This window comes from Cnephaeus nilssonii (genome assembly GCF_951640355.1).
Source record: "Cnephaeus nilssonii genome assembly, chromosome: 5".
Taxonomy (NCBI): Eukaryota; Metazoa; Chordata; class Mammalia; order Chiroptera; family Vespertilionidae; genus Cnephaeus; species Cnephaeus nilssonii.
In genome coordinates, this window is record NC_137076.1 from 70,487,910 (window position 1) to 70,501,807 (window position 13,898).

General features: G+C 37.4%; 1 protein-coding gene across 3 annotated transcripts in view; it reads right to left on the minus strand.

Moving 5' to 3' along the window:
- Positions 1-13,898, minus strand: part of BLTP1 (bridge-like lipid transfer protein family member 1) — a 175,578-nt gene that overhangs the window by 30,634 nt on the left and 131,046 nt on the right. For 2 of the 3 annotated variants that reach the window (XM_079771203.1, XM_079771202.1), the window contains exons 59-68: positions 11,203-11,262; positions 9,798-10,024; positions 8,854-9,054; positions 8,534-8,664; positions 7,172-7,295; positions 5,348-5,457; positions 4,590-4,680; positions 4,055-4,117; positions 1,315-1,553; positions 549-764 (exon numbers count right to left, since the gene is read on the minus strand). In XM_079771203.1, the coding sequence (XP_079627329.1) occupies positions 549-764; positions 1,315-1,553; positions 4,055-4,117; positions 4,590-4,680; positions 5,348-5,457; positions 7,172-7,295; positions 8,534-8,664; positions 8,854-9,054; positions 9,798-10,024; positions 11,203-11,262 (1,462 nt within the window). The remainder of the gene's footprint in view (positions 1-548; positions 765-1,314; positions 1,554-4,054; positions 4,118-4,589; positions 4,681-5,347; positions 5,458-7,171; positions 7,296-8,533; positions 8,665-8,853; positions 9,055-9,797; positions 10,025-11,202; positions 11,263-13,898) is intronic. The other variant, XM_079771204.1, reaches the window with a different exon arrangement.

The following is a 13,898-nucleotide window of genomic DNA, read 5'->3' on the forward strand; positions in this document are numbered from 1 at the left end:
AAAGGAGAATTTCAAAGATATAACTATTTTAACTAAAGAATTTTCTAGAGTCTAAATCAGATATCCATATCTAGTTGCCAAATAATATTATACACTTGACTAAAGAAATAGTATACTATACAAATAACCACTCAAACATTTTAAGTATGATTAAATTTCTTTCAATCTGCATTTTGGGATGTGGGGGTGGGGAGTTTGTTTATACTATACAAGAGGCTCGGTGCACGGGATTCATGCACAGGTGGGAGGCGTGGCCTGCGGGGTTCGGCCCACTGTGGGAGCGCTGCTCATTCTGGTCAGCCGTGCAAGCTGTGGTCCTCCTGCAGCCGCTCATCCTGGTCAGCCGAGCAATGCTTCCATTGTGGGAGCTCACTGACCACCAGGGGGCAGCTCCTGCATTGAGCGGCTGCCCCCTGGTGGTCAGTGCATGTCATAGCGACTGGTCAACCAGTCGTTCTGCCGTTCGGTTGCTGGGCTTTTATTATATGGGATAAATAGTATTTCTAACAAATGAAATTACATGTACCCTCGTCTGACCAGTTTCTTACCTCCTCAAGCTTATATCATCATGTTCTTGTAGGAGGGTGGTTGGGTGAAGCACACATTTTCCACTATCAATTTCAACCCGTATGTCAAGTTCAAAGTCGATATTTCTCTCAGTAGCTGTGCCGTTGAGGCTCCGGTTGACAGGAGCTGTGGGCCAGCGCTCTGTGAACAGTTGGTGAACAGCAGCAAAGCCTGTGGCTTTTTTACGAGACGTATGTCTGCAGAAAGAACAACTGGTCATCACACTGCAGTGAAGTGGGAAGAGTTTTTAACAAATTACTCTTCAAATGCAATGTGAACAACAGTCTGCATATAAATTATACTGGTAGTTTATAAATTCACACAAAATACTCAACTAGCTCATACTAACTGAAGTTTTTTCTTAAGTGCATCAGAGTCACATTTTATTCAACAATTATGTTCTGAGAGCTATTACTATGTGCCCGGTCGTGTGCTAGGTTCCAAGGGCACAGGCATGATCACTGGTGTGGAGGAGGCAGAATATGAGTGAGTGCATCACACTCTACATTTGGGAGGAGATGGAATTTTGCAAATCTCTGATTTTATCAGAAGGCAGAAGTATAGGAAAAGAAAAAATGCCATATAGAGCTAAATTACATTAGTAAACCATGGCCATGTCTCTTAGTCTGACTCCATTAGGCACATCAATGTTTTTCTGTGAAAGTAAACAGTTATATATAATGCTTTAAGCTCGGTCCTAAATTCAGAAATGCTACCCAAGGATCTTAACACAAAAAGGCTACTCACGAGGGTTTCCTGTAAATATAAAACCTTTCCTTCTCATGCTCTTCGTCCTTTTCATCCTTCTCGGAATCTTCGCTCGAGGAAGACAAACTGTCATCCCGTCGGCTGTCTTCAGATTGGAAAGTAACACCTGGAGTTTTGGGAGAACTGAACACGGAATGAGACCCTTCGCTGGCGGATGAGTAATGGTTGGGACCATCGATGGCGACTGACAAAAGGTCCAGTTCTGTCTCCTCTGGAAACTAATCGTAAAAGAAGGAAACATGAATCAGGTTCACATTACGAATCTCTTCTTGATTAAAGAAGAAAAAGACATATGTTTAAGTATTTAAAAATAGTCTCAGAGTCAAATTTCCTCACTCTGAATGGAAAGAAAGGTCAGATTTAGGATCTTATGACATGGTGCAGCAAGGAAGGAAGCGGAAGATCAAACCACAGAAAGTCACACCACTGACATATTAAACACCAGAGTGAAACTTCACTCAGATAAATGTATATCATCATATTAATTAGTACGAAGCGAAAGTTAAACATGCTGTGGAGACAATGAAGCAATGATCAGCCATAATCAGAGGGCAAGAAGCAATGATCAGCCATAATCAGAGGGCAAGAGGGCAGTAGAGATGGCAAAGATGCGTCCTCATGTAGTTAAATCCCTTGAAGGGAATTTTGCTGGGTACGTCCTGTACAAATGAGACCCAAATGGTTGACAAAAACAAATAGCTTCAGAAATAAACGCATTAATCAGTTAAACTTAAGATTGCTATTATATATTAGGGTGACTAGATACCCTGTCATTAACTGAAGACTGCATTCTGTGACCATTGCATTTATGTAGGTCAAAGAAACAGCAAAACCTCCTATGACCTACTTCGATTTTCAACTTGGAGAGTTGCTTGACTATCCTTTGAGAATTGATAAGCCTCTATCAAGTGTCATGTGCAAGATGAGCAATTTATTGCTGCTACTATATTAGATACCTAGTGAAATTCAAATTACCTATTTCACAATTCTAAGCATTTGCAGAATTCAGCTTTTGTTCACTTTTAACCATATACATGTTATTGAGTAAATATGTAAATTCCGATTTTATCAGAAAATACTTTAACCCTTTGCACTCGCTTGCTTTTTTCTCGATTCCTTTATTCTACTTGGGATTTAATTTTTTAAATACCCCAGATTTTACAAAGCGCGGCAGTAGAATAAAAAACTGGAGTTTCTTTTCATACAAACTTATTTATTTGGATTTTTTTATATTTCAAATTATTGATACATTCCAAGAGTAATTTTAATCTCGACATCCGAGTGCAAAAGGTTAAAATTTTTAAAACTATAGTTAAAAATTTGTATGGATAAATATCCCTTTGTTTTATATTTATTTTCTATTTAACCATGTCTAATGATCTATTTTGTAATTTATAATTGTATATACTATCTATAATAATAAAAGCGTAGTATGCCAATTAGACCGGACAGCCGAACGACCTTCCAGACGTACTTCCGGACAAAGCCAGGGCTGCAAGGGCCAAGGCAAGCCACCAAGGCTGCAAGGGCCAAGCCCCTTGCATGAATTTTGTGCATCAGGCCTCTAGTTTTTTATAAACAGCATACACTGCTATTTAAAAATAGGACTTGAATCAATTCAAATATTAATGTATTTAAGACTCAATCATTTCCCAATATATACATATATTAAATCATTAGACTGTACACCTACAGCTAATATGTCATATGTCAATTATATCCATTTTAACCTTTTGCACTCGGATGTCGAGTGTGACTCGACACGGTTAGCATTAGAATAAAGGAATCGAGAAAAAAGCAAGCGAGTGCAAAGGGTTAAAATGTTGGGCAGGAAAAAATACCAAGTTAATTAGTAGATTCCATTCAATTCACTGTAAATGATTTATTTCCAAGATCATTTTTAGAAAAAGGACATGTTTACCAAGCTCACTGTATTACAGTCCAGTGGTTCTAAAACAAAATTCAGTTTAACTAAATTCAGTGGAACTATGGGATATATATTGAGACTCTAGTATAAAAGGTCAGGAAAGGGAAACAACATATATGTGGGCTAAGTGCCAGTTTTTTAAAGTAATTTGATGGAAATTTCTAAACAAAGGTTCATATAACTGGTATGTAGGCATATTTTTTAAATTCAATTTTACTTTTATGACATATTTAGGTAAAATATCTGGCTCATAAAAATGTTAATTTGACTTATAAATTATGCCTACGGCATACATTTTCCATACTGTTTTGAGCATAAGAATAATTTTCTAGATTGTTTGTATACATTTTTTATACCAATGACTCAAAAGAAGTAACATTCATTGATTAATTTGTTTTTCTGAGATAAATTTGATTTTAGTTAGAAATAGTTAAGTATATTTTTTAAAGAAAATATTCATTTTGTAGTTGAATGTGGGAAAAGGAGATTCACTTGGGGATTTGCAAATAACTGTAATAAAATTGCATTTTTTGGTTTACAATTTGGTTGAGTTGATTCGGTAAGTTGATTTAGCCTTTTAATTTTGAAAATTAAATAATTAATGTTAAACTATAAAGTATAAAACTAAAATATATTTATGCAAGAGCTTATTAACTTAAACAATCTTAAACCTTTATGTAAAATATTTCTGAGGTCTGAGTTTAGTATGGAATGAGAGGTAGGAATTTTGAAAGCAGATTTTCAGGTGGTTAATTCATTTAAAGCAGAATTTATGTTGTTCTTAAGAAGTACCTGAAAATACCCTTCCCCGGGAGGGCTGGACTGCGGTGTGCTTCCCCATACTGTTTTTTTCAACTTAAAATAATAAGAAATGTATAAAAACTCACACAAAATAAAAAACAATGGTTTAAAAGTAAACAAATATACAAAAAACAAAACAAACATTTTTAATATGCTATAAAATTAGAATATTACTTTGAAGCTGACTTTTTCATTTCTGGTTTCTGCTTTATCTCTCTATATACACTTAAATACATAAATAATAAAATACATAAAGTATAAACATTCCACATTTACATTTGTGTATAAGACCTAGTTTAGTACGGATTTGCAATTGAAAGAAAAACTATTCAACATTTCTACCTAAGAGCAAGCAGCTGGGATCTTTATTCTACATGCAAAACACTACACCGGGCAGTGCCCTGCTGTTTGGTAATGTACAGTCGCTTCAACAGTCAGAGGTAGGAATCAGCATTTTAAAACTGTCTGGCTACTATAGTTTTGTAATTATCAGCACTGTGTATCTAACCAGGAATGCCTCTCTTACTGTGTCTTGGATATTGAAGGTTACTCTGGGCCCAGGAGATGCTGCATCCACACGGATTTCCGGAAGCTCCTCAGTCTCTCCTACTCGAGAACTGTATGTGAAATAGAAAGTTATAAAACATTAACATTCTGTTTTAAAAAAAACCAAACTGGATTTTATAAAAGTCTGATTAATAACATTATGTTCTATTTCTAAATATTTACCTTACCCAAGGATTCAACTTTTGATATTGCATTTCTTAACCATTAGCATCCCATAAAAAAAAGTCTATGTTTTGTTGACACAGATTTTCTAAAACTAAACCATATAGAAAAGAATTTAAAATTTGTACTTTATAGTACTCATTTACTAGTAAAACAGTATTTTTCTTCAATATGTAAAAATTTCCATTCTTTCATATGCTAAATGTGTATGAACTCAAACATTTTCTAAAATGACAAACTCAGAGCAGCAGCTACTAATGGGCACGTTTTCACTTCTTTGGGTAGTCTGTAAGTTTACACGTATACTTGTCTAAAAAGCAATGGACTTCATTCCTGGAAAGCACACCGCGGTTGTGGCACAAATGTGATAGGGAAATTCCTTAAATAAACTTCTTAGTTTGACAGTATCCAGTATTACTGGTATTTGACTAATTATGTCCAGTTTTGCTATCATAATTTTGTAATTCCCACAATTAGAACACAGTAGATAAGTAATGGACCTTGGCAAAGGAGTCAGAAGTTACTACTTGGTTTGTTGGCTGGAATAGACATTACCTTGTCCTTTCCATTCGCTTAAGAGGTGGTCTTCCAGAAGCTGAAATGCTCTTTGATCGGTTGTAACTCGGTTTGTAACCCAACCCCCACTTATCCTTCAGGGAAGCAGCCTAATGAAATGGGAGAGAAAAAAGGGTGACTATAAACTATTATAAACCAGTTAGCTGTATCCCCAGGTCAATGACAAGTGACTTTAAATGTCACTTAACAATGTAGATGAATCAAAGCAGAGCATGAGGCAGCTACTTTAGTCCTCATTTCCACTAGGAGAGCTAGGAAATATTAGCCCCAGATGGCCTGAGAGAAAAAAGAAAATGATTGGGAGAGGGGGTGAGGGGTACAGAAACAGAGTGAGAAGAAAGGAAACAATTAAAAAGGAAAGAAAAAAAGGAAATGAGGATTACAAGGAAAGAGGAAAAGAACACCATTCATCTCAAGTACCACCCAAGGGCTCCTGCGAGACCATTCTGCACTATGGCAAAGGAAACGAAGTGGTGATTTGAACAATCTCCTGGCCTCCAAATCCCTCTTCTCCCAATGAGTGATAGGGGCTAGATATGAAAAGGATTCCTATACAGCAATGTGCAATGCAAGAGGACTCGCTGGGAAGTGAGGGGGAAATGCCAAGGGAGACAGATGTTCACACACGTTTCATTTATTTCCCTAATCCTCTCTACCTAGATTTATTTTCAATTAACAAGTATAAGCTACCTTATAAATACTACGCAAGCATTATTTTAATTATATTGTATGATTATTAGGTACATAGCAGCAAAAATTTTAAATACAGAATTATACATTATAGATTATCACTACCCATTTATTAGTCACAGAAACCAGTGATGAATATAACTCAAATTGGATTTTATCTTTAATTTAAATCAATAATTTAGAACAGTATTCAAACTAGGTTGCCTGGAACCCTGGGGTTGATCAAGGGAAGAAAGTTCAAGCCAATAAATGATGGATCTTTGTGCCTTTCCCCCTTCCTCTGAGCCAGCAACTCTGATTTAATCTCTTTGTATGTAGTGGGGTGCCATCCAAAACCTTATTCTGGTAAAAAAAAAAAAAAAAAAAAAAAAGGAGGGTTCTGCTATTCATTTAAAAAAAAAATGGTTAAGAACCCATTTATCTTTTTTTAAGAAGTAAATTTTCCATTAACCAGACCAACTTGACCCAAAGCAACCTATCTCCATTTGAATAAGTTTTAGAATTATTTCCTATTATATGTGTACAGCATACCTATACATTTGTTTCAATTATTCAACAATTGAACTAAATCCCAGAAAATGTAAGTAGTGGTTTCAAAGATAAATAACTTGTTCTTTAAGCAACTCAAACTCTAATAAGGGCAACTATACAAGCAAATGATAAAGTCAGCTGTGGGGAATGAGATGTGGTAGAATGGCCATCTCAAAGACTTCACATTTGAAGTGGAGATTAAAGAGAAAGTTTACTTCAAGAAAGGCAGACAGAATATGGTGACTAAGGGTACAGACTGCAGAGTCCCACTGTTGGGTTTGATTCTTGCTCCATGGGGATTGCTGGTGTATGACCTTGGTCAATTACTTGACCTCTCTCTATCTCAGTTTCCTCATCTTTAAAATGGGGAAAATGCTACCAAGCTCCTCCTAGGGTGGTTGTAAGGATTTAATGGGTTGTTAAACATAAAGTGCTATAAACAGTGCCTGCTACAGAGTAGTTGGGAGGTGTACAAACCAGCAATGGAGGAAGAAAGAGAACAACAAAAGTCTCATCAGAAAGTTTCCTAAATTAAAAAGAAAATGTCTACTTTAATAAAATTCTTGGTAAATTCTGACTCACTCGCATACTGGACCTCCGTAACTTTTTACGAACATCTCTTCGAATGTCATTCACAGCAACAGATTCTAACTGTTGGTAACGTTGAATTTCTTGGTTTATGGTTCCTTCACTTGCACCTAATTTTCTGGATGCAAAACAAATATGGCAATGAATGTAAAGAAGTTACAAAGTAAGATGATTTTCACGTGCTCCTTTTTCATTCTTTCACTTTTCAGCATATCAAAGATTATGTATGAACAAGCCAAAATCCCCCATGAAGTTAACACTCATACCAGGCAAACTATAACAAAGTTCATCTGATGTGTTAGGAAATGGTCTTACTCATTTCTGTATCAAGAGTTTCTTTGACCATCTTACAAAAGCTGTGGATCCACTCTGCAGAAGAATGCCTGTATGTAAAATTCTACCTATAATTTAAGCCTCAAGTAAGATTTTAGGGGAGGAAGTATGTATTTGCTTCAAGTCATTTTCTCCCCCGAGAACAAAACTCAAACTATAATGTGAGTCAACAGGAAAATGTGAATCACTGTATTATAACTAACTGGCATACAAGTTCTTAGGTAATACCTTTCACTGTACAAAAATGCATATATTTGTGTAAAGTCCTTCAATACAAAAAAACAACAACACAGCTACAGGTGTACAAAGATTAGAAAAGATGAGGCATGAGTATCACCTCTGGGAAAACAAAAATGTCAAAGTTTTCCAAGAAGAAAAGTCTCATAGAGGAAGTATTAGTACCATCCAGCAGGCCACAGCTACAGAAAATAAATTACTACATGTACTCCCTACTCTTGACTTACCCCACACCCACCTCAGTCCTAGAGAAACACTAGTGTAGGCAGGCAAAACGAGCATGCACTTTTGAGTTCAGACCACACAAGTTCAAATTCTAATTCTTATCTCCCCCTAGCCTGCTTTCTCAACTAGAAAGTTTAGATAATGCCATCTAACCTCAAGAAATGCAGTGGAGATTAAACTGAGATAACATGTCAAATGCTCAATTTGTTTCCCCTTTCAAAAATGTGAATTTCTGAAATACTAATGCATATATTTATATAGGCATGTGAAGATACGTGTAAGTGTACATGTACATGTAGAGATACATATGTGTGATATGAAGTCAGTCATAAACTGCTCAGAAATGAGGACCCGTGACGAGCACCAGACAAGGTTTTCAGGCCTAACTTGATCACTAATGGATGCAGGATCTCAGGCAAACTGCCACACTTCCCTGGCCTTGCTCATCTCATTTATAAACTAAAAGAGTTGTATTGGTCCACACAATCTCTCCCCACATTTAAAATTTGATGATTCTATCATTAGGGAGGACTGTATTAAGTGAAAAAGCATGGTACATACTTAAGATCGTCTATGACTTTGGCTTGTTCATTCAGCTCTCTGATATCAACTATTCGCTTCATCATTTTTCTGCCTCTCAGATCTCCTGGCTGGCTACAAGATGCTCCTTGTCTTCGATATTCTACAGCTTCCTGAAAAAATCAAAGCACAAATGTTAGTACCACCCAGTGGTCACACAGCAAATCTACACTATCACAAAAATGACACAAATCAAAGAAGCATGCAAAAATCAAAGGCATCTACATTAAGCATGATGATTGGAATTCTCCAGTGATTGATATCCCTTCGTTTTCACAGAAATCTATTTAGTTACCACCTACATTTCCCCATGAGTGAGCTCTGCACACTTTCAAATGGGCCTGGCCTGACTGTGGGGAGCCCCCCAGCTCTGGCTCACACAAATACTCTGCAGGAACAGAATAGCGCTGGTGTGGGGGCGTCAGGCCTAGCAGGTGGTTTACAAGTCGCTGCCCAAAGGTGAGCTTGTGGCCATCTCCACTTACTGAACTTCCATCTGAACTCTAAACAATAAACAGTAACATCAATTTTTTTAAAAAATGTCTTTCCAAAAACAAAAGTATTTCATGATACAATGGTTAAAAGATAGTTTAAAAATATTTTAATCAATACCAGAATGAAAGCAGAGACTTTCTTTTTAACTATCAAATAATTTGATACTATAAAATGTACAGTAGAGATGGAAATGCTATTTCTAATTATATATATTTTGTGTGCATGTATATACTTTGCTTTTGAGCTTCATTTTTTTAACATCTTTATTTAGCTATAATTTACATGCATAAATTACACCCATTTCAATTGTACAATTCAGTGGTATTTAATATATTTACAAAGTTATGCTCATCACCACAATCTATCAGAATATTTTCACTACCCCCCATACGGAACCTTGTAACCATCAGCAGTATCTCCCAGTCCCCTCAGGAGCCCCCAGAGGCTCCCAGCTTGAAGAAACCACTGATTTACATTCTGTCCCTATGGATCCGTTGCACTTTCAATGTTAGTATGTCATCTGTCGGTTAAGGCACAAGTTGGTTGACAGACATTATTATGGAACAATGAATCAATTAAAAGACATTATTATGACATTAAAAACAATGTTATGAAATGTAGACACAGGAACCACCAGTCCCTTCCTTCCTGCACAATTAGAAATCACAATATAATAAGTAACACCGAATTAGTAATAGCCCATCTCATGGTAAGAGCCAGTTGGGAAACGTCCTGCAGTGAGTGTACGTACAGTGTGGACAGTGGGAGACATAGTGTCCACTTCGTCCTCGTCTGACAGGTCACCGATGTTCATGGAGGTCAGATCAGCCATGTCATCTATGACCTCCTCCCCAGTCAGTGTGGTCAGAGTGTTGCCCAGAGCGTTCAGCCTTTTGCCAATGTTCGGGTCCATATGCACATCAATGCCACACATTTTCCACAGCACATTCAGTGTCCAGGTCCCGGCACTACTGCTCTCTGTGGGAATACAGAAGTGACATTTCTGGGCAGTCTTGAGTGTAGCTACTTAAATATTTCAGGAATAAAGTGGATGATGGCCTATGGAACACCAATGTCCGTCAGAACACGGCCCATGGCACCGAGTCCCCAACTGTCCAGTGTGCACATGTCTCCTCGGTGCAGCACCTGCTCCTGGGGACTGTGGATTCCCCCTCACTTCAGTCCCTTCACATGCTACAGTAAGAACAGGCATGGCCCTCCCTCACTAGCCAGTATTAATTAGATGATTAGACTGGGTGAGGGGCAGTGTTGGAAAAATAAGAATCCTCCCCCAGATTAGTGAGATCGGTCCTTCCCTGTTGATGAGGGCCCCGGCTCCTGAGCTGCTGGCAGCCTTGCTTCCCGCCACGTCAGAAGGGTCCTCAGTGAGAAAACAAAGCACCCGTGGAGAAGATGTGGAGAAGACGTGATGAAGACGAGAGCTGGAGTCCTACTGACATGGACCTTGTTCCCAGCGCCCCTCAACTGATCTGGCTCCTTCTCTTCACCCAGACAGCCAGTCCCAAGTTTAACTGTGGTCTGAAAATATCCTGCTATTGGTCCCCCTTTGGGTTAAGTTAGCTTGAGTGGCTTGCTGACACTTATAAACAATAGCCCTAACAAAGACTTTAGTGTGACCTTTCTCTCCACATGTATGTTAACCTCAGTCATCACCTTTCCTTCTAACGTTACTCTGGAAATGTCCTGACCTGTCAGTCCTCTGTCAGTGGGGCCCATCGCCTTGCTGGCTCTCTAGGACAATTACTCAGGATGAGCCCTGAGGCTAGGTTTGGGGAGGACAAGAGGAACAGTAAGGAGGGAAAGAAATGTACTGACCTCAACAGCTCCCACCCTCTCAACAGTTAAGAGCCCTTCTACAGATATCTCCCTTTAGCTTACTCTAATTTATACCAAGCAAAATAATAAAAATTTACACAGGCTATCATCTTAGTTAAGACAACTAATTCCTTCTGTAATTACCTCCTATCTAGTTTCCCAGGGTTTTCTGCTCCCTCTTTCTCCAAAGTGTCCCCTTGACCAGAGTAAGTTTAGTTAAAAGATACTCTCACATTAATATAAAGGCTGAAAGTACATAAAGATAAAGGCAGGATTCTCCCTGACACATGTAGTAAAAGTAATTCCAAATGTGAACCTACCAGCAGCTGCCTGTCCTGTAGTCCGGGAACACACCTCATAGGTGCCATCAGGAACCACACCTGCACAAAGAGCACACCAAAAAGAGCAACGAAATTATGTTTTTGATAAAATATTGCATTCCAATTTTTCACCCAAAGAGCATCACCTACATATGAACAGAATCACCAGCTTCTCAAGGTTTCCATTTCTAATCTGTAGAATGAAAAGTCTGCCTCAAATGACGCGTAGTATCTATGACATATCTCAAAGTATTTTATTCTATAATTTTAAGAATTCAGCTGCAGTTGTGTGTGATTTCCTTATCTGAGTGACAACACCTGGATGACTCTGAAGCTCTGGTTTCTGGGTGCTATGACAATCTGTGCCATCAGGAGTGAATGGCACTTTAAGAATGCAAATGGTTTAAAAAATGACAACTAAGAACTGCCACTTTAGGTCACAGACATGACTATCAGCTTTGTCTTTTCCTTATGATGTCAAACTCACATGGTAATAGACCTACCCTGGAACATATCTGACTTGAACTCTGAAACAGTTACTACCACTTAGCATTAATTGATAATGTCAGCTTCAAAAAAGAGATGAACTAAATCGGCAATTTTAAACAGTAAGGGATATAGTATCCTTGAAACAACTTTTAAACAAAGTAAAGTCTAAAGACAGAATCAAAATCATTTTTCAGTAAGCCTTAATGGAAACCAAATTTTAATCTAAACCTAACAGTATATACATCCATTTTAAATGAAATGTCCTTTTGCAATTCACTCTGTATCTTAAACTGGTAGTCAAATGTTACCCAAATCTGAGTTGTAGGAAAATTACAACTTACTTGGTGAGAAAGGGTCTATTTGTTAAGTGACAAATTTTATTAGGTAGTTTTCATTTTTAAGATAGCGCCAAGGACTTTAAAATATAATTACATTTTTCAACCATATGTTACCTGTGCCTCACACATAATGATAAAAACAAGAAATAATTAGATCTTGTTTCAGGGTAAGAGATCACCCAATGCACCTTACAGTCAAGGTCATAATTCAGAGCAAAAGAAACCTAGATTACCCTTTCAAATCTAAGAATGCCATAATGAAAAGGAAACCCTTTAAAATTTGACTAACATAAGAGGTCAAGTGAAAGCAAAAACTAGTAAGTAAAAAATAAAAATAAGACACAGGGTAGCTGAGTGGATAAGAAAACATGACCCATATATCTACTGTCTACAGGAAACCCACCTTAGAACAAAGGACTCACACAGACTAATGGTGAAGGAATGGAAAAAGATTTTTCAGGAGAATGGAAATGAAAAAAAAGCTGGGGTAGCAATACTTATATCTGACAAATTAGACCTTAAAGTGAAGGCCATAACAAGAGATAAGGAAGGCCACTTCATAATACTAAAGGGAGCAATTCAACAAGACAATATAGCTCTGGTAAACATATATGCACCCAATACAGGAGCACCCAAATACATAAAAAAAAACTTCTGGAGGATATCAAGGGAGAGACTGACAGCAATACAGTCATAGTAGTGAACTTGATTACCCCACTAACACCACTGGTCAAATCCTCTAAACAAAAAAATCAGCAAAGAAACATCAATCCTAAATGACTCACTAGATCAGGTGGAATTAATTGGCATCTTCAGAATATTCCACCCCAAAGCCAAAGAATATATATACTTCTCAAGTGCACATGGGTCATTTTCAAAGATAGACCATGCAAAGTCTCTTCAAATATAAGAAGACAGAAATCATATCAAGCATCTTCTCAGATCACAATGGCATAAAACTAGAAATCAACTACAATAAAAACAAAAATCAAACACCTGGAGGTTAAATAGCATGCTATTAAACAATGATTGGGTTACCAAAGAGATCAAAGAAGAAATAAAAAGCATCATAGCAACAAATGACAATGAAAACACAACAATCCAAAATCTATGGGACTCAGTGAAAGCAGTCTTGAGAGGGAAGTTCATAGCTCTGCAGGCCTATCTCAAAAAACAAGAAAAGATGGTAATAAATTATCTAACCCTACAACTCAAAGAGTTAGAAAGAGAGCAACAAGAAAAGCCCAACATAAGCAGAAGGAAGGAAATAATAAAGATGAGAGCAGAGAGAAATGACATAGAAACCAAAAGAACAATACATAAGATCAACAAAACCAAGAGTTGGTTCTTTGAAAGGACAAACAAGATTGATGAACCTCTAGCCAGGCTCACCAAAGCAGCAAAGAGAGAGGACCCAAATAAACAAAATCAGAAATGAAAGTGGCTAAGTAACAACCGTTCCCATGATTGTGTAATAATTGTTTCACAAACGATTATGAAAAAATACTATGAACAACTCTATTCCAACAAAACAGAAAACCTAGATGAAATGGACATATTCTTAGAAAAATACAAGCTCCCAAAACTCAATCAAGAAGAATAAAAAACCTGAACAGGCCGATAAATACCAAAAAATTGAAGCAGCGGTAAAAAAATCTGCCAGGAAACAAAAGCCCTGGTCCAGACAGCTTTACAGGGGAGTTCTACCAAGCATTCAAAAAAGAACTAAAACCTATCCTCCTCAGACTATTCCAAAAAATTTAAGAGGAAGGCACACTTCCAAGCTCTTTCTATGAAGCCAATATTACCCTAATCCCAAAACCAGATAAAGACACCACAAAAAAAGAGAACTACAGGCCAATATCCTTG